This window comes from Calonectris borealis, chromosome 11 (genome assembly GCF_964195595.1).
Source record: "Calonectris borealis chromosome 11, bCalBor7.hap1.2, whole genome shotgun sequence".
Taxonomy (NCBI): domain Eukaryota; kingdom Metazoa; phylum Chordata; class Aves; order Procellariiformes; family Procellariidae; genus Calonectris; species Calonectris borealis.
This window is the reverse complement of record NC_134322.1, coordinates 21934203-21956707: the sequence shown is the minus strand read 5'-3', so window position 1 is coordinate 21956707 and position 22505 is coordinate 21934203. Positions and strand designations below refer to the sequence as shown.

The following is a 22505-nucleotide window of genomic DNA, read 5'->3' as shown; positions in this document are numbered from 1 at the left end:
GACCGCTGAAACCTGCCCCTGTCGCTCCAGCCTTCCCACCCTGCCAGCAAAAGCCGGGCAGGGTGCCATACCCCTGCTCTCACCACGCTTATTCTTCATCTGCAACCGCTTTAGGTGGGGGCTGCCTTGGTTGTGAAATGATCCGCAGGGTGGGAGAGCCGATGCTGGGCGTTCCTGCAGCTGGGTGAGGAGGCAGCTCCGGGATAGAGCGCGCTTGAGGTTTTACTGATGGGCTTCCGCTGCTTTAGTGAGGTCCTGCTGTTGCTTTTCATGTCCCAGAGTCGGCAAGGCAGAGCCCTCTGCCTCTTGCCTTTCTTGCTGCTTATTTGTAGCTGACATTTGGGAGATGCCCAGAGAGCATCCTGGGAAGGGCTGGGGACCACCCGCCACGCGCTGCTCCAGATCTGTCGTGCTTCTGCTTCAGACAGCGAAGCAGCAGTCCTCTAACCCGCCTTCCCCCTGCCAGCTCTCCGCGGCTGCCCTGAATCCTGCAGGAAGGGTTTCGCTCCTGGTCTGTAATGCCTCCCTGGGCTCATCTGTCACTGGGAGCTGCCCACCGCCTCTTGCGGGGATCAGGAGCAGGCGATGGCCCTGCACCCCTCGGACACTCTCCTCTTCTTAACCCTGTTTCCCCCCCCCCCATTTTTTCCCCCTAGTTTTCTGTTGCCCTCTGACATCTCTAAAACCTTGCCGTGAGCTAGGATCCTCCCTTAAACAGCTTTCTGAGGAGCCTGAAACCACCGCCTGCCCTTGCAGAGATCCCTTGCGTGGGCTCTTGCTCCCCAGCGCTGTGGGCTGGGTGTTACTGGGCTGCCAAGGGGAGCAAGCACCCCCGATGCGAGGCCTGAGAGCCGCTCTCGGGGCTTGAGGCGCCGGCAGCGGAGCCGAAGCCGGCCAAACCCAGCGCTCCGAGGCCTGGCGGTGCCTGAGGGGCAGGGCGCGGTGGCGGGAAGGGCCCCGGGGCGGGCAGGGAGGTGCCCGGGCCGGGGGGGGAGCCGCCGCGGCCGCCATGCCGCCGCCTCAGGGCCGCGCCCCGCCCGCCGCGGCGCGCATGCGCAGCCAGCACCAATCAGCGCGGGGGGGGCACTTCCCAGCGTGCCCTTCCCCTTCCGGGGCGCGCAGGGGTCGCGCCGCCGTTGCTGGGCGACGGCGGGCGGTGAGGCGGGTCGAGGTCTCCGCGGGAGCAGGCCGCGGCCCGGCCCCTGCGGTCGCCGAGGCTTGAGCTCAGGGGGTTATCGCTCTCCTGACCGGGCTCCGTCGTGTCTCTACCGGTATATAAACGTTGCTTGTTTACGTTTTGGAAATCCCCAGGGTCTCTCGGTTCTGTTCTCTGCCATAGCGGCCTCTTGAAGCTGTTTGCAGCGTAACTGCCGAGTTAAAAAGCTAATAAAATAACTAAGTAGGCCCGTGAACTGCTTGCTTTCTAATGGCTTCTTAGCTGATTCCTCAGAGCTGTGTTTGGGTAAGAGGAAAGCGCGGCCCAGAACATTGCACTTTTGTTTTATCACTAATAGCCTTTTTTGAAAGCTGCCAATTAAAAAATTATGTCTTATTCCCCAGGCTTTAGGCTGTGGATGCTTCGGTGAATTAATTGTCATTTAGCAATCATAAGGGAAGTGGGTGTTTTCCTTGCTGTGATGGCGTTAACTTAATTATAATTAGGTATAGATAAACATGTAAAGTGTTGCAGTAGCGTTGAAATCGCCTAGCCAATATGCATGCTAATCAGTGCATAGACGCTCAAGCTGATAACGTGCTCCTATCCTAGCAATTTTTTATATGCACACTGAGAAACCTCATGGGCCGAGTTAAACGTATTAATTCCAAGCGGAGCGTGGAAAAAGAACATGTTATTGCCCTTGTGTGGCAGCTGATGGGTGCGAGGAGGTTAGAAAGGATGTCTCTGCTCGTGCGTCTCTGCGGCTGGGTGCGGAGGTCAGACTGACGCGGAGCTGCTGCACAAGCGTGATCTGAATCGCCCCGCCAAGGGTCCTAAATTAAACCTGCTGCTGAATCATCCTGGGGAGCGGCCGAAGGGGTAAATTCCTCTCTCTCGGGAATCCAGCCCCCTCACTCCAACATCCGAGTTGATACGGAAAATAAGGGCAGCGTAAACGTCTCTCTCTTCCTTTTTGTTCTACCCAAAACTTCCAGGCGACTTCCTCCGACTAACACGGATGTCGGTAACATCGAACAAACTTTACTGGATCCTGGTGTCTTCGCTAGAAACACATTTTTCAGATTTTTTAAGAATTGAATTTATTCTTTGCTAATTACTCATTAAGCAGAGAAGTTTGCGTCGATTCTGCTTTTCCTGACTGGAACAGTCTCTTTTGATTTACCGGTGTGGCAGCGGCTCCGGGAAGCTGGGAGGGGGCGGGAGACCTGAGATAAAGCTGCTGGCTCGGCCTGCCTTCGGAAGCGGCTGCCTCAGCCTGCGGAGCACTTTGCTCAGCGCTGGCGGGGGAGCGAGCGGTTCTGACTTTCACGTCCCCGAGAAGGTGTTTTTACTCGGTGGCTGTTGTCTTCTACCTCCTATTCGCTGTTTTGGGTTTTTCCCCGTCTGCTAGGGAGTCATTTCTAGCGCTGCTGTAAATATGTAGTGACAGAATAGGAAGTAAGATGGTAATATTGCCTCAGGGCCCCAAAATTTTTAATTATTAAAATGTCTCCCTGCAATTGTTACTCAACAGAGAGTGTGAAGGGAGACCGACTCAGGCGGGGGTTGCATGTCTTCCCAGCAGTCACAGTAAAAGGTACGTTTATTGTGAATTCTGGACCACGTTCAACACCTGAGAGTGTATCTTTGTTTTGGGGCTGTGGGCTTTACCAGAATCCTTGTGGCCTCCCTGTGCAGGTTTTAGCGTTCTGTTTACCAGTGTCCGAGAGAAAATTGTAATTAAACAGGAGGAGTAGGCTACTGCTGATGCTTGAGAGCTTTGCAGCTCGGAGTCTGTGTTCATCCTCAGACAGAATTGTTCTGGGTCCTGCACAGTCTTAAATCCGTGCCCTCGGGAATACATTGGTGTTGGAGCCCTGCTGTCCTAGCATCGGTCGGAGGCACCGGTAGTCAAGTGGCTTTGTTTTTCTGTGCTTGTAGAGCTTGATCGGAGCATGGAGCCCTTCTCGCCGCCAGAACCAGGGTTTCCTGCAGAAAAGAGCTCACCCGTGCTGCAGAAAAAATCCCGTGTCCTGGTGGGTGTGACTGGAAGTGTGGCTGCCCTGAAACTGCCTCTCCTCGTCACGGAATTGCTGAAAATACCTGGGGTGAGTAAATCTATCGGTAGAAGTCTCGTCAAGTTGGTTTTATCCTGTTTCTTATTTCAAGGAGAGATTACATGGCTTCTGTTGAAATGAGAAGTTCCTTTGGGCTTTGAGCCCTTTAGTTTGAAAATTTGTTGGAGGAGGGATCCTCCTGGTTTTAAAAATCAATTAATACTTTTTCCTATCATTTCATACCTCTTTATACTTAAGCGTTAGCTTTAAATCAGGTTTTAAGGGCGGTAACTGTTCCTGGATATTTCCATAGGCAGACATTTAGATTCTGGAATGTGAAGGTAGCATTGTTCAGTTCAGCTTGCTTCATTCTCTCAAAAATGATTGAATAGGCCCTTGCTTTGTTTTTTTTTCTGGAATATGTCCTTGTCCGTCGAATTATCAGATATGGCTGCAGACACAGGTGGATGCTTTCTGGAACTTGAAATCTCTAATTAGGATCTTGCAGTTTTCCATAGCTGAGGTGTGGAGTTGGCAAAGATGGACACTGCTGTCTGACCAACAAAGGGAAACCAGATCTTTTAGAAACAGAAATAGAAAATAGAAGCTGCTGTATGTGTCTGTGCATTATTTTTTCTTTTTCACTAGAGTTTACTGTCTGGAGTACAGAGGTGTCCAGCAGAGGCCACTAGTGACTAGAATCAGGGGAATGTGCTACCTTTTGCTGTAGAGTAAAGTTAGAGGAAGACATAGAAAACCTTGAGCTTTTAAGAAATGAAGCAAATGTTTTGGAGCAGTGAAATGAAAGAGTGGCAGGAGCAAGAGGGTGCATTTACATATCCAGATATATTTGTTAGATTGCTTAAGGGATATCCTTTTGGATGATTTAGGAGACTTTACCTGTAGATACATTAACACAGAGCCAGAAGAGGTGCAATCCCCGAGTAACTCTGCAGTAAGAGATGCAGGATATGCATCTCCTAACCCTCTGTCTCTCGGATTGACTTCGCTGTTGCCGCTTTTCCTTTGCTCTTGGTGCTTGGAACATCCTTCTCTGCAGGTGACAGGAAGAATGCAAATGATCCACTGTAGGAATGTAGGTCAAACGCGTTCCTTCTCTCTGAGCATTTGATTCATAATTAAAAACTGCAGACGGCTGGACCTGAATTCTCTGTGAAGGCCCGTAGGTTCTGTGACATTTGTTGCAGGCTTTGCGCCCACTGGTTTTAGGCTTTCGTTGCATAAAATGTGAAAGTGAAGTATCCAGTCCAGGAGCTTCTGGTACTTAATTTGTTAATTAAAATTATTTATCTACTTGTTTCTGATGTGATTTCAAGGCCTGATCTGAAGCCTGCTGAGTCAGTGTAACTTATTTCATTGAGTTTGTTAAGTCCTGCACAAGCCTGTTGCATCAATTTCTTTACTGATGGAATAGAACTTTCAAAAGCCATCGGTGGAGGCAGGGCAGGAGCAGACGAAGGCTTTGATACCAAAGGAGATGTGGTCAGAGGCTTGAAGCCAGAGTTGTTAGTTTAAATTGATGTTTTGGCTAAAATGATCCTCGGTGAACAACTTGGCAGTGTGATTTTGCACTCGTTAAACTTTAACATCTCCTTGCGGGTGGTAATGGATGTGACTACATCTTATTGCCTTTTGTTTAACCGCTTTGAAGATCTAGGAAATTTATACGGCATCAGCTTACGCCTTTCAGGTTATTACCCTTGCACCTGGTGTTGTGGGGAGCCAGCACACAGTGTCTCGTCAGGACAAGGTGGGTAACTCTCGTGGTTGTGCTAGACTCACACACGTTGTCTCAGGCTGACTCCTAGGATTTTTGAATGGCCTGGCAGGAAGACGATGACAAAAATCATATCGGCAGGATATTGGTTAGTCATAAAGAAAGGAAACGGCACGCTTTTCTGTGGGTGAAAGGTATTGCTCTTGAAGCTACAGGATGTCACCTGGACTTCTAGGTTTAAATCACATTGTCATGTCATTTCATTGCGCTCCTGCCAGGTAGCCTCTATGTCAGCTTGTAGGTGCCGTTTAACAGAGGAGCTACTCATTCTCTGCTGCAGCAGTTGTTACCGAAGATTGGTCTGTGTGTAAAGATTTTGCTGTCAAAACTGGGAAAGTATGAAAAAAAAAAAATCATACACACACCCCCTTACCCCAAGCAGAAACAGCTGTGACAGCAGAATCCTCTAACAGAGGCCAACAATATTGTGTGAACACAGGAGAGCAGTTTTGCGGTAAAGTTTATTCTGGAGAATTGGCTGAAATGGTCCAAGTGAAGGAACTCTAACTAGTCTAAACTGTCTCCAGTAAAGGAGTTTGAGTGTGGCTAGACTGACTTTACTGTTTAAGCAGAGATCTAACCACAGGCAAACAGAGGGTGTGCCAGGTAAATAGAAAGAAAAAACTATGTAGGCTAAAGTGATCTTGAGAACACTGATCTCTTTCCAACGTAGCTGGAGGGACTTGAAGGACTTGCTCAGAACAAGGGATCCAGGAGCCCACCCCAGCAGAAAACCTTAATTAGGGAGAATATTTAACTAATAGAGTTCTAACTGATAGAGTTTCTTGGGGGAGTGGTGGAGACACCACCACTCAGAGTCCTTGAATATATCCCTCTGGTATGCTCTAGTGGGTTGGATGCAGTACTCGATAGCCAGCTATTCCCTGTTCCTGAGCTTATGCTTTGAAGAAATATGTATTTTTTAAGATTGGAGATGGTTATGAAACAATCTTAAAAAAATGAAAAAAAAAAGCAGAGTGTCTTTTGGGGATTTTTGTGTCTCCTTTAGCCTTAGATAGGTATTTCTGGTCTAGATTAGAAAATTTTGAATAATTTTTTGCTACGGAATCGAAGTAGCAAGTGACAAAATATGTCATAAGATAGATAGAGTTGGATCACCTAAAAATCCTTGTATCATTATGGCTGACTGTAAAATAAGAATACCACTAACAAACATTACTGCTGAAAACCTTTCATGCAGACCTGGCCTACTGGTACCATTTCAGAGAGCAGACATGCCCCTTTAAACTTCACGTTGCTTTTTAAAATCACCAAATAAATAGTATCTTGCAGACTGCGAGGTTACACCTCGTTGAAGCCCATGGCATAGCAGAGAGCAGCATTAGCACCTTCGTGGGTGTCGCTGCTTGGCTCCAAACAGCTTCCTGTGAGGTGAGGTTAATATGGAAACAATACGGTTGATTGCTGTGAATATGATCTTCACACTCGAAAGCACTAGAAACACAGCTGTGATTCCAAGTTAGGGTCACTTGAAAAAGAGCAGACATTTAGAAGAGGCAAAGAACCGAACGTATAGTACCAAATACTGGTGTTATGTGCAGCTATATTTTCCCATTACTTTTTCTTCAGGAAATGGGAAAAATTACCAAATACCATGATATGCTAAGGCTGGGATTTTCCACTGCTCCAAGCTGTTATTCTAGTCATGTAGGGTGCAGATAATCAACACTGCTCCATTCCCAGACGAAGAGATAGTGTTGGGGAGATAGGTTAATATGTTTTGTCACTTCAACCGCTGCTGTTGAAGATAGCTTCTTGGAGGTTGGAGGTTGTCGGCAGTCTGTTTTAGCAAGAGTGCGCACACCGAGTTCTTCATCAGTTTTGTACCTCAGTCAGTTGTTGGTGAGGCTGGTTTCTCCCCATCTCTCTCCGCTAATAGAACCATGCAGTGGGTCGCACTGTGAACTGCTTGAAGGAGCAGACTGTGGTCAAAAGTGGCCAATAACGAGGAAAAGGCTTATTTTTCACTGTAATTGGTGGCCTGAGCTGCATCTTCCACAGTAACAGTCTTTTCGGAGCACTCCTTCCATGTGTTGGCCTGTCTATTGCCTGGTTTTAAGGTACATCCTTGGGAGGAATTGCGGATGGAAGTACGGTTGCATGTGCCACGTGGGCGATCAGCGCATGCAGAGCCGCTCCGATACTGGCTCTGCTTTGCGTCTGATCCCGGGGTGTGCAGAGCACCTCCGCTTCACTGCACGTGGCCAGCAGCTGCTTGTGACATTTGTCAGACCTACAACTTTGAGCAGGTCATGCGACATGTAGAAATCAGGGAAACCCCTCCCTTTTCCACTTGTTAAGACTTCTGCAGGAGGAAATGAGAGGATCTCATGTCGTAGGGCATCTTAGCACCTCACAAGTGTGCAAGTCAAACAAACGTCCAAGGGACATGATAGGATTTCCCCAGTATATACCATATAACTGAAGGTTCCCCTGGCTTTCAACAAGACAGGCAGGTTTATCTAAGATTTCGGAGAGAACCTTTGTATATTTTCACCCAGTCTCTTTTACCTTTGTGGAAGCCACTGGTTTACTGTTTTGGCTGCACAGAAGCCCTGTGCTATGAACATACCTACACAGAGGTTTTCCTCTTTCCAACACCTTACCTTGGTAGGAAGGATAGCTGGAAGACACAACCCCGACTCCCTTCTGGTATTTTTACCCCTGGTTGGAGCAAGTCTGATTAACACAGTTGTAAAAAGTAGTATCCAGTAGTCTGTAGCTTCCTTCCTACCTTTGTCACCAGGAGATCATTGAGAGAGAGAGGCAGGGGCAGAAAAAGACAGAGAGGTGCACGACATGGTCCGTTCGACCAAGAAATCGTACTCCGTCTTCCAAAGCCACTCTTTCTTGTGAAGCCTTGTGCAGCAGAGGTGGGCTTGCTTTGCGCTGGTGGTGCTGAGCCCCAGCTAGCCAGCTTGTCCCTCAGCGGGACTTTTGATCACTCAGCACTGTGCTTTCTCTTGGCAGAGAGCTTCCTCTTGGCTCCGAGTGTGGGAAGAGCGATCCTGCAAGTGCCGTGTAGGCATGCCACCCCTCGGCACTCCTCTGTGCTGTGATTAAGAGGATCTGCTGAAGCAAGATGCTCTACTGCTCTCCTACTCCCTTTGGCAGGAGTCTTTTGAGATTAAAGGGCATCTTCCACAGAGCTTTGGTTTGCTGCTTCTTACTGTCTCTTTGAAGTTCTGTGCAGAACTGCATCTCATTCTGACCTGCTGTGTCCTCTCTGCTGTCCCCGCTGTGAACTGGCCATGTGAACATGTTTGGCAGGCGATGACTAGTCACCTGCCCGTTTGAGGGTGGCAGTGAAATGAGTCTTTGGCTCCCGTGAACACTGCAGCGGCCTGGCCTTTCAGCTGGGAATAGGTACAGTTATGCACATGTGCACGGTAGTTCTCTGAGAATCCGCACAGCTTTCAAAATCTTTGTCGCTCGAGCCCTCCTCCTCTACCCAGCTTTACAGGATTGTCCTCCAGTCTTAACTATTAGTCTATCTTTCTCTTTATTTTCTGATTAGCTTGAAGTGAAGGTGGTCACTACCGAGAGAGCAAAGCATTTCTACAATGCCCAGGAGATTCCTGTCACCCTCTACAGCGATGAAGATGAATGGGAGGTGAGTTGTTCTTCCTTTGGAGACTGCAAGGGCTTCTGTCCTGTCCCCACTAGCCACACGTTTTGTAATTCAAGTAGTTCTGTCATGCAGTCATGCCTTCTACTTCCAGAAGGCCAATGGGTCATGCTTCAGGAAAAAGCAGGCTCCCTGGGAGATTCACTTAGTTGTTCAAGTGCTGAACAGCAAATAGAAGCGTTCCTCTAAGTTTCTTTGCGAGAGACCACATTCATTTATTTTTTAATCCTGGGCCAAGACTCACTTCTTTGTTCTAGTAATGTATGCTTTGGAATATGACTTTCAAAGAACGTGGTTCTAACTGTGCTGTCAATGAGGAAGAAAAGAAAGGCTGCCCTGACTGTACCGGAGGGTTTTGTACCGCCCTAGCAGACTTGCAGCAGGCAATGAGGGTAGAAGTGGTCTCTCACCACCCTGGGCTCTCTGAGAGGAGTATCAGGAAATGTCAAGAAAGCCACTGCAGAGTCTCGGTGAAGGTGTTTGGCGCTTGTCATGAGTCATACTTGTCACAAAGGCAAAACTTGTCACAAATTCTCCTTAACGCTACGTATTCTGAATCTACAGACACCTCTGACGTTCACAAAACTACCCACGCTGCTTTAAAACTCAGCCTGGTGTCTGACCGGGTAACCTTGTGCTGGTAGGGCCACCCTGGTGTAGCGGTGCAGAGGAAGGCCAGTACCTGGAGATGTCGTGCACCATGTAATCGGTGGCTGGAAGTAAGAGGGGTGCTCCTGGTGGAAGTGGTGTTTATCTCAGAGCTGTCCGCATCTGTGCTCGTGCGCATACGTAGAAGAGCCATTCCAGTAAGGCATAGCTCAGTTGTCAGGGCTGTGAACATCTCTAGACCCTGTAAAATGGCTTTTTCTCTTGATTACAGTTCTGCTGACATGCATTGAGAGTCCCCGAGTATAAAGAGGTTCATTGTATAAACATCAGCATTTGTTTTTCGATACATTTTATCTCTGCTTTGCAGTACTGATCTGAGTACAAGGTGATCTACTCTTTACCAGTACCCTTGCCAATGCACTCACACACGAGCATTGCTTTTACGTGGAGGGAGGCCTGCTAATGGCAATGGCCAGGAAGCTTTCTGGCTGGTCTAGGAGATAGGTGGAGATCTGCTGGGTCCCAGGGTGCTACAGCTCCAGGCAAAGTTACATCTGAGAAACCCTCGGTGGAGTGATAGAAGAGGAGCGGGTCAGGCTTTGAGGTCTGCTGGCCCACTGGAAAGCAGGCGTGGAGCCCTTGTAACATGCCGTTCTGACAGAAGGGTGGGAAATAAGCTCAGCATCTGTTTGTGAGAGATTTTATTCTGAAAATAAAACTAAAATTTTCAGTGCTTCTAGAAAAAAATAGAAGCAAGTGGAGGAGCTGGGAAAGGTGTCAGGAAGCACCGGCTTTCCAGATACTGTCTTTTTGTTGTGGTTTCCAGTGACTCAAAGAAGGAACAGTTTGTGGCCCTGATGCACCTCTTGCTGGCCTGTGGTTGTGTGTGTCCTCTGGGGATTAAGCACCTGATGCTTTTTCCTGCTTCTCTTGACACTTTCCCAGTTAACTGCGCTCTTAAGAAAAGACCAGGACTCTCTCGGGCAACTCAGAGCTTTAGTGAAAATAGAAATATTCACTTAAGAGCCAAGATAGGAGGGAAGTGCCCAGTTGGGTAAACCTTGTCCAGCCTAGAGAAAGCCAACAGGACGGTTCCCTACTGTAGTTACAAGGGTTTACTTTGCTGCTGTGAGTATGTGTAGGGGTGTGCATCCTAATTGAAGTGTGACTTGTGCAGTTAGGGGTTTATACCTCGTTAAAAGCCAGTGGACAGCTTCACTTTAAAGAAATGTGAGGCGTCTAAATCACATGGGTTCCTCAGGAAATGTGACCCCTGCTTTGGTCCTGTCTGGCTTCAGTTGGCTGATAGGACGGAGCTCTTTTCCCCGCTCAGATATGCTGTGTGTGCTAAAAGGGAGCTCTTATGGACATTTCTGAAGCTAAGGGATGATGTGAATGGGAAGTGAATGGGGAAAGCTCGCTCCTGTGAGTTGAAATCTGTGGTTGTTGGACATGTGAATTCTTGTCTTTGTGGGGAAAGGATACCCGTTTGTAGAGCACCAAGCAGATACGTGCTGTCTGTTAAATGTGCTTCCTAAACGTAGCTGCAACACGGCCTTCACTGGAGGAGGAGGGAAGTCAGAAACGTGAACAGTGTGGCTGCAGTCCTTGGTTCCCCACGCTGTCAGATCCTGCTTGATATGAGAGTAATTCTTTCCCCTTAAGTTTACGTGGTGGTTACTAATGTGGGATTGATGAAGTGCCTGTTGTTCACAGCGTTCATTGTGAGGGTTCGGTAATCTGGATCTTGTCTCATCCACAGCTGTGGAAAGGCCGTTCAGACCCCGTCCTGCACATTGAGCTCAGACGGTGGGCTGACCTCATGTTGGTGGCACCTCTTGATGCAAACACGCTGGCAAAGCTCGCGAATGGCATCTGTGACAACCTGCTGGTGCGTAACTGGAGCTCTGCCTGAGAGTCCTCTCACCTCCCAGCATTAGACTGTCTGACCTTTCTTTCATGGAAACTCTTGTGCTTCTACAGCATCAAGAAGAGTGAGATTTGCATGTTCTGCTCCCACTTCATATGCTTGTCTCTCTCTTCCTCCAGCGTGGTTCCCTATTCCTTCTCAAACAGTTGTTCTTTCCTTCCCTGACCTACATGCCTTTCCATTCCTCGGCTCTGTCAGTCTCTTCCCTTATTTTCCAGTCCCTGTTTTGTGCCTTTCCTGCTTTTTCTGATGGGCGGAATTTCTCTTTTTCTACCTCCACCCTCTCTCTGTCATGCATGTACACACACACGCATGCGCATACTCACTTCTGAGTTCCTCTCTGCATTTTTTAGATGCAATCTGGAAAGACACCTGTGAGATCAGATAAAATTGTTTACTTCCTGCTACCTCACCTCCTCCCTCACCTAAGTGCATAGCACAGAAATTCAGACATGCTCACACTTACTTACCTTCCCGTTTCAGCTACATTTTGCTTGTTCAGGCTTGTTTTTCTGGTATTAAAAGTGCTCTGGCTCAAAGGCTGATCAGAAAAGTGTATTAAAAGAGAGTGTGCTTCTCTGTTGGGTGATGGGGACCTTCAGCGGCGCTGAATGCTTTGTGTCCAGGCATTAGGTCTTCATTAGGAGAAGTCATAAGCATTAACCACCCAAAAGATCTGCCAGGAAGCTGCAGATCTGCAAGTGTTGCTGTGGTGCATCACCCTTCAGTAATGCAAGGAGGCTAGAACTAGGGGTGGAGGGCAGCGCAGCAGCCCTGGCCGGGCAGCCCTGCATGACCAACTTAGTCGTTCAGGCAAGAGGGAGTGCATATAAATGAACAAAGTACACCCGGAGCAACAGCCCTCATTTGTCTGAGCAGATCACTGGAGATCTGAGAGAAGCCAGAAAGAGCTGTGGGAGGGACAAGCAGTGTCTTGTCCTTCTGGATCCCCTTGGTACTACAGATGTGATGGTGGTAGCAGAGGGAAGAGCTCAGGAGGGATGTTAGGGACGCATGGCTTCACAAACTCCTGCCAGTCTTTTCGGAGAGCCTTGTGGAGGTAAGAGGTAGCTCCAGCAAAGGAAAGCAAGTGCTGGAGGTGCTGGTTGGCAAGTTAGAACAGATTCTAGCAGACTTTTCCTGTGCTGGGAAGGGTTCAAATCACAGGGCATAAAAAAGGATGGGCAGGGTTCTCCTAAGTACTCTACAATCTGAGCAGAGACCCTGCACCAGGGACTGTTGCTACCTGGGAAGCTCCCGTTGCATGATTGAAATGCTGCTAGGCCTAGGGAAACTGATGGACGTTGCATTAAGAACAACCAGCATTTATCTTTTGGGGAGGTGAGGTGATACTGGATTATCTGGAAGTTCTGTATTATTGAGGAGTCAGATATGATTCCCTGTAGCACACAAGAGCCGCTAAATGGTTTGTAATCTGCCAGCATCTTCTGCAACAGCCCAGATGTGTTCGTGTTATCCTCTGTTTGTATCCTGGAAGCTTCCCTTGTGAGGAGTTACGGATCCAGTTGGCATATCATTTAAAAAAGACTCACTTGCCAACTTTTTGTGTTTAGCTCTACAGCTGGCTTATCTGAAGTGTTGCCTGGGGATTTCTCTGTAGCTGATACGATCTGTGGCCACCCCTCAGCTTCTCTCGGTCTCCCACATGGGCTGGCAGTCTGCACGCATCGTGTTCCAGCTTGGTTTGCTCCAGCGATTGGGCTGCTTCCTTGGCCCCAAGCCGGAGTAGGACGGGATCTATCCTTTTTGTAGCCTCCCGCATTTTTCTTGCCTGTCAGAGATGAGCTTTGCTGGAATGTAATACAAATTAGTAGCAGCCCTGTGGATCTGCCTGTGGGCTAGTCCAGCTGCGCTGACAGATTGAGGCTTTTGGCCCTCTAATGACACCCAGGCTGGGAAAGCGCTTCTGTGCAGCGCAGTGATGAGGAGGAATGAGGAAAGACAACCCATCTCAGAGCTGAACCTCTTGGCTTCTCTTGCAGACTTGTGTCATCCGTGCTTGGGATCTGAGCAAACCTCTGCTCTTCTGCCCAGCCATGAACACGGCCATGTGGGAGCATCCCATCACAGCTCAGCAGGTGGAGCAGCTGAAAGGCTTTGGCTACACAGAGATCCCCTGCGTGGTGAAGAAACTAGTGTGTGGAGATGAAGGTCAGTCCTTTTGCATGTCCTCTGACTGGTTTCCTGCACGACTGCTGCTCTTATCCTGAAGGGATGTGCATTCTTTTGCCGTGTGGTCTTCAAGATGTTGGACTGCGGGGAGCAGGTGCTCGCTGCCAGGTTTTATATAAACAAACTGAAGCTTTGCCCTGTGCTAGCTGATATCTATTATTCTTGTTCATTAATTTTTAAGTAGTCTTAAGAGACCATCCAAGCCAGGCTTTCAAATGAGCCATTAGATAGGCCTGATATTTAAAAGAAATACTCATTCAAGAAGAGAGTAGGTGAAAGAGAAGGAAGGCTTTGTGGTGAGCGTTATCAGCCTGGGATTTGGGTGTCCTGACCTTGCCCTAGACTGTGACTGTGGGTTGTTTTCATCACGCCTCAGTTCCTCATCTCTAGCATAGGGATAATATCTTATCCCTGAGAGCAGACAGTGAGAATAAGCGCTTTGCAGACGTGGCTGAGGGTGTAGCTGGACGTTCATTTAACATTTGTTGTTGTTTGTTGCCTGGGTTACTTTTCAGCTTCCCAATCGAGTTTTGATTTGGGGTTTTGACATCAGACTTATCTGTGAAGTGAAAGAGCGGGGTAGGGAAAGTTGTCACGCTCAGTTTCAAAAGACTTAGCTTGCAGTGCTAAGAAATTCTACTAAAATGGTCTCATTTGTATTTTAGGAGCTGCTTTAAATTGAGGTATTTTAACTTTTGGGAGGTTTTGAGAAGGGTTTTTATACAAGCAATTTGGATGAATGCATTCACTTTTTATCAAAATTTTCATGGACAAATTGTCTGTAAAACGTCACCCAGTTATAGCCATAATAGCAAATGTGCTATTAACTGCACAGTAGTATACTCATACTTTTGTTTAACAACCCAACTCTAGCAGGCTTTCAACTGCTCTGTCAGATAGTTCAATAAAAAGTCTGTAGCGAAGACAGGATGTTAAAATGTTTTTCATGGTTAAATTCTAGGGCTGGCTTAGTTTCTGAATTCTTAGGTAGATGCAGTGCTTCTAGAGAATGTTTTTTTGGAGCTGAAGACTAAGAAATATTTACGGTTAGGTAAGTGTAGTCAAGTAACTCGGGCATCAGTTGAAATATCCTGGACAATTATCCTTCCGCTGGGATTTTAGACCTGATTACATCGAATATCTTACGTACTTGCATTAATGTTAAGGGAAAACGCCCAAAAGAGGTCATTCTGTGCAGACATTTTGGCAGAAGTGGAAAGGCCATCTGGCATAGCTTCTTCGTCCTTTATTTTTTCCCTTCATCTTTTTTAGTACATGTATAGAATCTCTATTCCTGTAGTCAGCAGCTGAATGCCTCTTAATGGGCGATGTGCTTATTCGTGCAGGTTCCTGCACCTGAGGCAGAGCTGTGTTGTTGTCATCCCTGTTTCACAGATGGGGATCTGAGATGCAAAAGGGCCGTGTGAGTTGACTCACCAGCCCAAATGGATTCGAGTTGGATGGTGAACACAGTTTCCACCTTCTGCTGCTCTGCCCTGCCCCTTTCCTGGGGGTTGCCGCCCTTGCGACAGGGATGCGAGAGCCACATGAGAAGCAGCATGTGAATTGCTGTGGTTTGTAGCTCAGAATGGCAAAGTAAACCAGCGTGGATCGGGAGTTGCCTCATTACACCAGCAGCCGTTTGGGAGCTGCTTCATATTCAGCTCAGCTGTCTCTACTGTGAGAACAAACTCCTGAAGGAGCTTGTAGGAGAGGGACGGTACGGACAGCCGAGGCAATGGTAGCCACATCTGACTCGACTCCGCTTGTGTTTGTGAGTCAATTCACAACGTGATTTTCCTGTTGGCAAATGCCAGGATTTTCCTGGCAGTATGTAGGAAAATTATGGCAAAGCAGTTGTCGTGGTTTAACCCCAGCCAGCAACAAAGCACCGCACAGCCAGGAAGGGGGGAGAGAATCGGAAAGGGAAAAGTGAGAAAACTTGTGAATTGAGATAAAGACAGTTCAATGATGGAAACAAAATAATAATAGTAAATTGTAAGGAAAAGGAAAATAAGAAAGAGTGAGAAATAAAACCCAAGAAAGACAAGTGATGCAACTGAAAACAATTGCTCACCACTGACTGACAGATGCCCAGCCAGTCCCCGAGCAGCAGCCCCCCCTGCCAACCTCCCCCCTCGTTTTATTGCTGAGCATGACGTCATATGGTATGGAATATCCTTTGGTCAGCTGGGGTCAGCTGTCCCAGCCGTGTCCCCTCCCAGCTTCTTGTGCACCCCCAACCTATTTGCCGGTGGGGTGGAGCGAGGAGTAGAAAAGGCCTTGACTGTGTGTAAGCCCTGCTCAGCAGGAACAAAAACATCCCTGTGTTATCAACGCAGTTTCCAGCACAAATCCAAACCACAGCCCCACACCAGCTCCTATGAAGAAAATCAACTCTATCCCAGCCAAAACCAGCACAGCAGTAATGGACTCCAGGTCTCCGAAGACCCAAGACAGTCTCCACCACTGACTTTTTCCTCTCTTCCCCTCTTTTTTCAGGCCTTTCACCCCAAGGGCTCTTCCTCCACACTCCTTTCGGTTTTGTGGGTTTCATCCACAAAGGGGTTTGCCCAGCTTCCACCCAAGCAGCAGGTAGCAAAGCTCACACATCTGGTGCAGAAGAAAAGAGATTCAGTTTGCACCAGTTTTGTCTGTTGACGTTGTGGTTTGCCTTGCTGTAAGAGAGGTTTATCTTCCTCACCTCATGGGGTCTCACCTGAAATGGGCCAGATCCTGACTGCCACCGAGTTTCTCCCTTACAAGCTTTACCTGATTAATTTTTCTTCCTCAGTAAATGGGTGTTTTTAGACATAGAGTCCAGCTAAAAGAGAGTTAAAATAACAAATTAAATTGAGTTGACAATTAAAATGTTTCCTTAATTGCATAGTTAAACGTAAACTACCAGCTGTTGGCCTTGATGATACCCATGTGTCACGATATAAAGAGAGCTTTGAGAGGTGCTGTACCACACATGGGCCTGCAGCAATTTGTCTTTGCAAAAGCGTTTCCAAACTGCCAGTATCTTCATCATCCTTGGCTGGATTTCTGGAGCCTGGTACACTGGAAGATTTCTACCTGTAGGCATGAGCTGTGCTGTAAGACGTGCTGCTTAGCAGGATTTTGCTCTGCTAAACATAAAAATCTGGCTGTGAATTGCCAAAGATTGAGGAAGTGCGTGGTGGAGGACAAAGGCAGGCCTTGGAAATGTTCTCGAAGAGTGTAGCTCTGCCAAACGGTGCAGAAGCAGTCAGGGAATTTCTCTTGTTTAGCAGGACCTGTCAGCTGCAGCTCCTCTCCTTGAGGTTAGGAGATCAGAAGGGCCCAAATCTGCCTGCAGCTTGTCCACAGGATGCTTCAGACCTCCTGGGATTTACAGGTCTGAAAGAGGCGTAGTGGAGAATGAGCCTTACTTTGCAGGGAAACCCAATTTTCTTGACCTTCCAAAAGTATCCTTCTTCATCGCAAATCTCAGTTATATCCCATTACACCATCTGTCCCAGACAAGGCTCGGGTGGCTCATCTGTACTGGAAAACTGAGGGTCCGGGCGGATTCAGGGCTGTGGTCTGCCCACAAGAGAGCACCTCTCCCTGCTGGTCAGGACGGCCTTTCCACTTGCCCTCTGTGTCTTGCCTGCCCTCAAGTTGTTACTGTTCTGTGGAGGCTGCTAGTTTAGCTGTTCATCTGTGCGCTCGCTAACCCAGCTGTGGCAGCAGAGCAGAAAAAAACAGGAAAACAAAACCTCCCAGAACTACTTTCTGATGACCCATAAGGCACGTATTTTAAATTATTAGAGCAATTAGCCAGCAGGACAAAAGATGAATAGAGACCTCACCTTTTCAATCTTCCAGGAGACAAACGCTGCCGGGAGAAGTATCTTTCCTCAGCCCCAAGCAAATTACAGGAGTGAATGGACTAAGTTCTGACCGCTGAGTTCAGTACACAAGGTTGGACAAGATGATTTAATGATGTCTGGCCTTAAAATTCTGAACCTAAGTTTAAAAAGTATTTCAGAGGGAAGCAACAGCACAGTGTAGATTAGATGTTCATCTGGCAACTAACCAGTCCAAAAGGAAAAGCTTTTACATTTTGTTCTATCCAGCACTCAGTCTTCTCCAAGAATTACTCCCAAGATTCAAGCTGGTGCGAATCCAGGACAGCTTTCTCTAATGTGTGTCTAACTGCAGAGTCATGGGAATGGTATGAATTCGGCAAGTCTTTTTTATAGGCAAAGGCCATTTCAAAAAGGTACGGAACACACACAATGTTTACGCTGGTGAAAGGAGGTGAAAATACCCACGTATTTTTGGGGCACTTTTGCACACTTGCCCCCAGGGCAGTGTAAGCTGAGATAGTAAATCCCTGTGTGGTCAAGGGTTAGATGCAGACACCTCTGGAGATGATTCAGAACATGAGGTACTTATTAAGGTCATATGAGTTGCCCTTTGAGGCTTCCTGCCTCCCTCCATTGACTGTCTGAGGAGCTTGTGCTCCTGCTTGGGCTTCTGAGTTACAAGCCAAGCTACGTTAGCGTGAATACTCTTCTCGCTCTCCTCCCCTGATGGCATTCAACCGTGCCACAAAACCCCTGCAGAACCAGGTGGACTGAGCAGATCCTCTGGCCTCCACAGTTGCTTTCTCTTGGGCGAGTCACGAGGAAACATGGGGGGATACGCGGTGAGCTTTGCTGTGCTGTGCCACCATTGTGCATCTAATTTTCCGCAGCAGTGCGGTGCGTGGAGAGGAGGGGTGGTGGGACAGGGGGAGCATGTGTCTCGTGCTGTCTCTCTGGGACCTGGATTTCACCGTGTGGTTTTGCTCTTACCCTGCAGGTCGAGGTGCCATGGCAGAAGTGTGGACCATTGTGGAGAGCGTGAAAAGGATCCTTGAAGAACGGGACTTGCCAAGGCAGAGCTGATGATTTGGCGTGGAAATTGTATTTGTGTGCCTCCCTGATGATTTGAAGATAAAACCGACAGGAAGCTGAGTCGAGATGGCATGCATGCCTATAGCGTGCCCTTCAACCGAAGGAGTGAAACGGTTGACTTCCAGCTGGTGCCAAACCGAAATGTGGTACATCACTGCAGGCTTTCAGAAACCAAAGCCAAGACCGTGCTTCTTTAGTGTGGGAAGACTCTGTGGTATCTCGCAGAGACAGATAGATCCACCACCCTAGTTCCACTGGGCCCCTCGGCCCCCGGTATTGCACACGTGCTCCTTTCTGAGGAGGCTGCAGAAGGAATTGCCAATGTATTTCAGGTCCAGTGGTTCCCCCGAGACCTGCTAGAGAGGAAAGTGCTGTGCAAGTCCTGGTGCTGGGGACAACGCCAGCCCCTTCCAGCCTGTCGGTGTGGGGACATCCCTGCTCTCCAACGCCTGGTCCGTAGCTGTGTTGGCTTCGCCTTTCCAGCAGGAGTCACTGTCCAAAAAGCATTTCCCCTCTGGAAACTTAATAAAAGAGAGCTTTTAATTCTGCCCCTGAAGAATTGCCTCTTGTAGCTGCTGGGGGGGGTGTTTGCACCTCACATCATTGCTAAATCGTTGTGTCTGCGTGTGGTTTTTATCTGAGATGGGAAAAAAATTGACTGAAAGAAGCTATCTAGTCCCCAAATTAGCCTTTGCCCTTTTGTATCTGTTGACTGGATAGGGATGCAGACGTCAACTGTGAACCAGAATGACACCTGCCCGTCTGGGTGCTCCAGTCAGGAAATGAACAGGCTGGGCCCTTGTGGAAAGCCAGGGTGGGTGTTTCCCAAGGCAGTGAAGTCAAACTTTGCTTATGATGATCCTTTTCGGCTTGAAAATTAACCAACTGGCATCAAAAAATTGGGAAATCCTGTGACCCTGTGGGCCAGACCAGCCAGGGCTCCCCCGGTCCAGCCTTTCCTTGGAAATGTGATCCCGCTCCCGAGGGGAATGGGAGAAAACTGGGGCTGTTGAACATGTCGCTGTAGCAGAGCGCTGCTGACCCAGAGAGTTTATTTTTAACTAGACCCAGTCAAATTTAAGGCCTTCGGTACAGAATGTGCATCCTGCCTATGGGGGCAACCTTCAGACTGCTGCGCACGAGGGAAGAGGTTATCGGGGTATGTTTGCTTTCCTTATCTATTCCACACAAATAAAAACCTCTGAACTTTCCCATTTTTGGCTCTTCCACTGGTAGAGGTCCGGGGATTCAGAGCTTCTGGGGATCAAGTCGGAAGGATCCTCGTGTGAGCAGCGCTTGTGGCTCACACGAAGGGCCGTAGCGGTGCCGTGGTCGTGAACTTTGCATTTTGCCAGTGAAGTCTCTGTGGTGTGACCTGCGTCGTTTGCTCACGTTCTTAGCACGGTGAAAGCTAAGGATCAGAGGATCTTACTTTAAGCTTATCGAAGGCAGTAGAAGAGATGCTTCTCCGTTTCCATGAGTTTTGTAGTGAACGTCGTTTCTCCTAATTACAGAGAAATATGTGTTCTGGCAGTTGCAACCGTAACTTGGCCTTGGGGCTCTGCTCTGGCTCTGCCGTGGAGATCTTGTGTGGTTGGAGTTGCTTATCCTTCCTCCTAGTCCGTGACTTGGCAATGCAGAAAACCCGACAGTAAGGTTCCTCATACCAGGTCAAAACACCGTGTCCTTCTTAAGAGAGTTCGTCTGTTATGAGTCTGGTTTGCTGGCTCAAGCTGCTCCAGAAACGTTGGCGGGTATCGTCTGGCTTCTCCTGGCGCTGGGGAGCGGACCAGAAGGTGTACAGCGTACGCTGCGGGGCGCGAGCTCTGGCGGTTCAGCAGAGAGGGGGTAACGTGGCGTTTTCAGATCCAGAGCTTACGCCGGGTCGCCTGGTAGCACACGGAGCTGACAGCAGTCTTAGCGGGCTGATCTGCAAGGCAGAAAGAAACTGCCAAGACTCCGGAGTTGCCTCTCAGGCTTGTGGAGAGGCTTAAATTAAGGCTTGCAAAGAACTTACAGATGCCTGAATAAAGGGAGCTAATTCTTCCTCCTGCAAATATATAGGGCAGCAATAGAAATGTATAGCTGAGCAGAGCCTGAGGGAATGAGGGGAGCACTTCACAGTGGCCGAAAAACCCACAGAGAAAGCTCCTCCGCAGAGGACACCACGCTGGGTCGGTCCCATCTCTGCTGCAGAAGCAGGTACTAATTGTGCCGCTAAATGATCCTCTGCCTAAGTGCTGTGACTTCTAATTGGAGGCACGTCGTGATAGCATTACAGGTTGGGATAAACCCGTGCCCAAACCACCTTTCCTTCGGGGCAAATAGAAGAAACAGTTACCTTCCTTTTCAGAGGCAGAGGGCTGCAGCAAGAGCAGCTTCCACCCCCAGCGCGGGCACGCGTCCCCACCCACGGCGAGGTAGGCGCCGGCAGCCCGCGGGCAGGAACGCTTCGCTGGCTGCTTGCTCCGGAAAAGCGGCAGAACGAGAAGCCGGGGGAAGCCCTGTCCGCCGTCGCACGAGTCGTTCGGCTTTAGGAGGGGACTTTGGGACAATGCCTTTCCAGGAGGAGGCTTGGGGCGATGAGCGAAGGACCTGATTCAAGCCCAGGGCTTTGTGCAGGCTCGGTAAATGGGCACTGCCAGCCTCGCCGCCCAGCCGAGACGGCCGGGCTCCGCTCAGCCACCCAGGTCACCCAGAGGTGTCGAGTGATGAATTCCTCGAGGCAGGCAGAGTGACCTCTCTGTCCCTTGCAGTTTTGCGTGTGTTTCAGGTTTGCAGCGGAGGCCCGAGATGCTGCGTGCCTGCTTTTTCTTTTCCTTCAGCTCTTCTTTTTAAGCCGCACATATTTTTTGTTTCGCTTTTCTGCGAAACTCGCTGATGACCGAGGCAGCATCCCTGTGGAACCCGCTGCGTTGCAATTTCATTCATGCTGCTTGAAATTGTTTCTCTCAGCACTGGCTTGGGAGCGATAAACAGCTGGGACAAAAGCTCAGCTAAGGCAGCAGCCCTCCTCCTTTCCTGCGCTTAGACCCAGCCTCGCCCGGGCTCGGACGTGACTCGGAGCATCCATTTCTCCGGCTGCTTCCCCGCATCCCAGACTTGATGTGATCCCTTTGCTGCTTGGCTCTGTGGGGCACTGGAGGAGGACGGAGATGCCGTGGTGCTGCTTCGCGTCCGGGTGGGCTGGCTCCGAGCGCGGTGCTTTGGTCGGGAGCTGGCTCCCCGGATGTCAAGTCCCTCCGCTGTCCCTTGGGGTGGGGGGTGCATCATCCCACGCGCCTGTCCCATCCCACGCCTTTGGCCTGGGAGCCTGCAGCAAGAGAAAAGGCACGTGAACAGATTGCAGAAAAAAACTCAAATAAAACAAAAAAAAAAAGTGACAAAACCTCCCCGCTTTTAGACTTTAAGCAGTCACGTCTCTGTGACGCGCCTGCTTCTGACAGCCTGCGTGCAGCGGCTTCACACCCGGGGCTCCGGATTTGACACCTGCCTGCAGCGAGCCGGGCGGCGGGGTTCGCACCTCCGCGGTGCTGCCGGCCGCCCTGCCCGCCCGGCGAGCGGGGACGCTGCCTGCTTCGTATCTTCGAAAGCGCGGGGCGGCAGGAAGCATTTTTTCTTCCCTGACCGCAGCGGGGCCGGGTGCTGGGAGAGGGCAGTGGCTGCCGGAGGGTGGTGGCAAGTGAGAACGTGGGGGTGCTCATACAGGTGGGCTTTCCCTGCTCTGGCAGAATTAAAAATACCCAAATAAACCCCTGATAAGTGAATCTTCTTTCCGTAAAGTTTACGTGATGATTGCAAGACTAATTATTGATTATAGAGAGATTGCAAGACTAATTATTGATTATAGAGAGATTGCAAGACTCTAGCAGCGGGGGATTACTGTTACGCTCTTGCAAAGCTGGACCGTGGCGAGCTTGGCGAGCTGCAGGGTCCTCCGGGGCTGCAGCCCCCAGCCCTGCCCTGCTCCCCGACCTCAGCCGAGCGACCTCGCCCTCTCTTTGAGTGATGGGCCCGTGCTTTTTTAGTGGAAAAGGGAGGTGGTTCCTAGGGCTCAGGCTCCAAAGCGCTGCTGTTAGCAAAGGAACTGCTGATCCACCTATTTGTAACCTGTTGTGTTATAGAAAGCCGGCTTTGGGGTTTATCCTGTCCGCCCCGAAGCTCGTAGCCTGCCCCCTTCAA

The 22505-nt window shown here is 49.2% G+C and overlaps 1 protein-coding gene across 10 annotated transcripts; it reads left to right on the top strand.

The window, feature by feature from the left end:
* Window positions 1-1093: 1093 nt before the first annotated feature.
* On the top strand, window positions 1094-22027 carry PPCDC (phosphopantothenoylcysteine decarboxylase). 10 transcript variants are annotated; one of them, XR_012675265.1, is made up of 8 exons: window positions 1094-1271; window positions 3101-3267; window positions 4928-4987; window positions 8553-8648; window positions 11035-11163; window positions 13206-13374; window positions 14742-14818; window positions 18229-22027. XR_012675265.1 is itself a non-coding variant. In XM_075160489.1 (8 exons), the coding sequence occupies exons 3-8, from the start codon at window positions 3115-3117 to the stop codon at window positions 18312-18314; spliced, it is 693 nt and encodes a 230-aa protein (XP_075016590.1). In that variant the 5' UTR covers window positions 1097-1271; window positions 2694-2756; window positions 3101-3114; the 3' UTR covers window positions 18315-22018. The 10 variants fall into 10 exon arrangements, 9 of the variants coding, with proteins under 9 accessions (XP_075016593.1, XP_075016590.1, XP_075016588.1 ...); XM_075160489.1 differs by lacking the exon at window positions 14742-14818 and adding an exon at window positions 2694-2756 and having other exon boundaries at window positions 1097-1271; window positions 18229-22018; XM_075160487.1 differs by lacking the exon at window positions 14742-14818 and having other exon boundaries at window positions 1098-1271; window positions 18229-22016.
* Window positions 22028-22505: the final 478 nt, after the last annotated feature.

Excerpts from the sequence above, each read along its gene's own strand:
- PPCDC (XM_075160496.1), top strand. The coding sequence starts at position 3,115 with ATGGAGCCCTTCTCGCCGCCAGAACCAGGGTTTCCTGCAGAAAAGAGC. Across the intron at positions 3,268-4,927 it reads AATTGCTGAAAATACCTGGG|GTTATTACCCTTGCACCTGG; the intron begins GTGAGTAAATCT and ends TACGCCTTTCAG. Across the intron at positions 11,164-13,205 it reads GCATCTGTGACAACCTGCTG|ACTTGTGTCATCCGTGCTTG; the intron begins GTGCGTAACTGG and ends CTTCTCTTGCAG.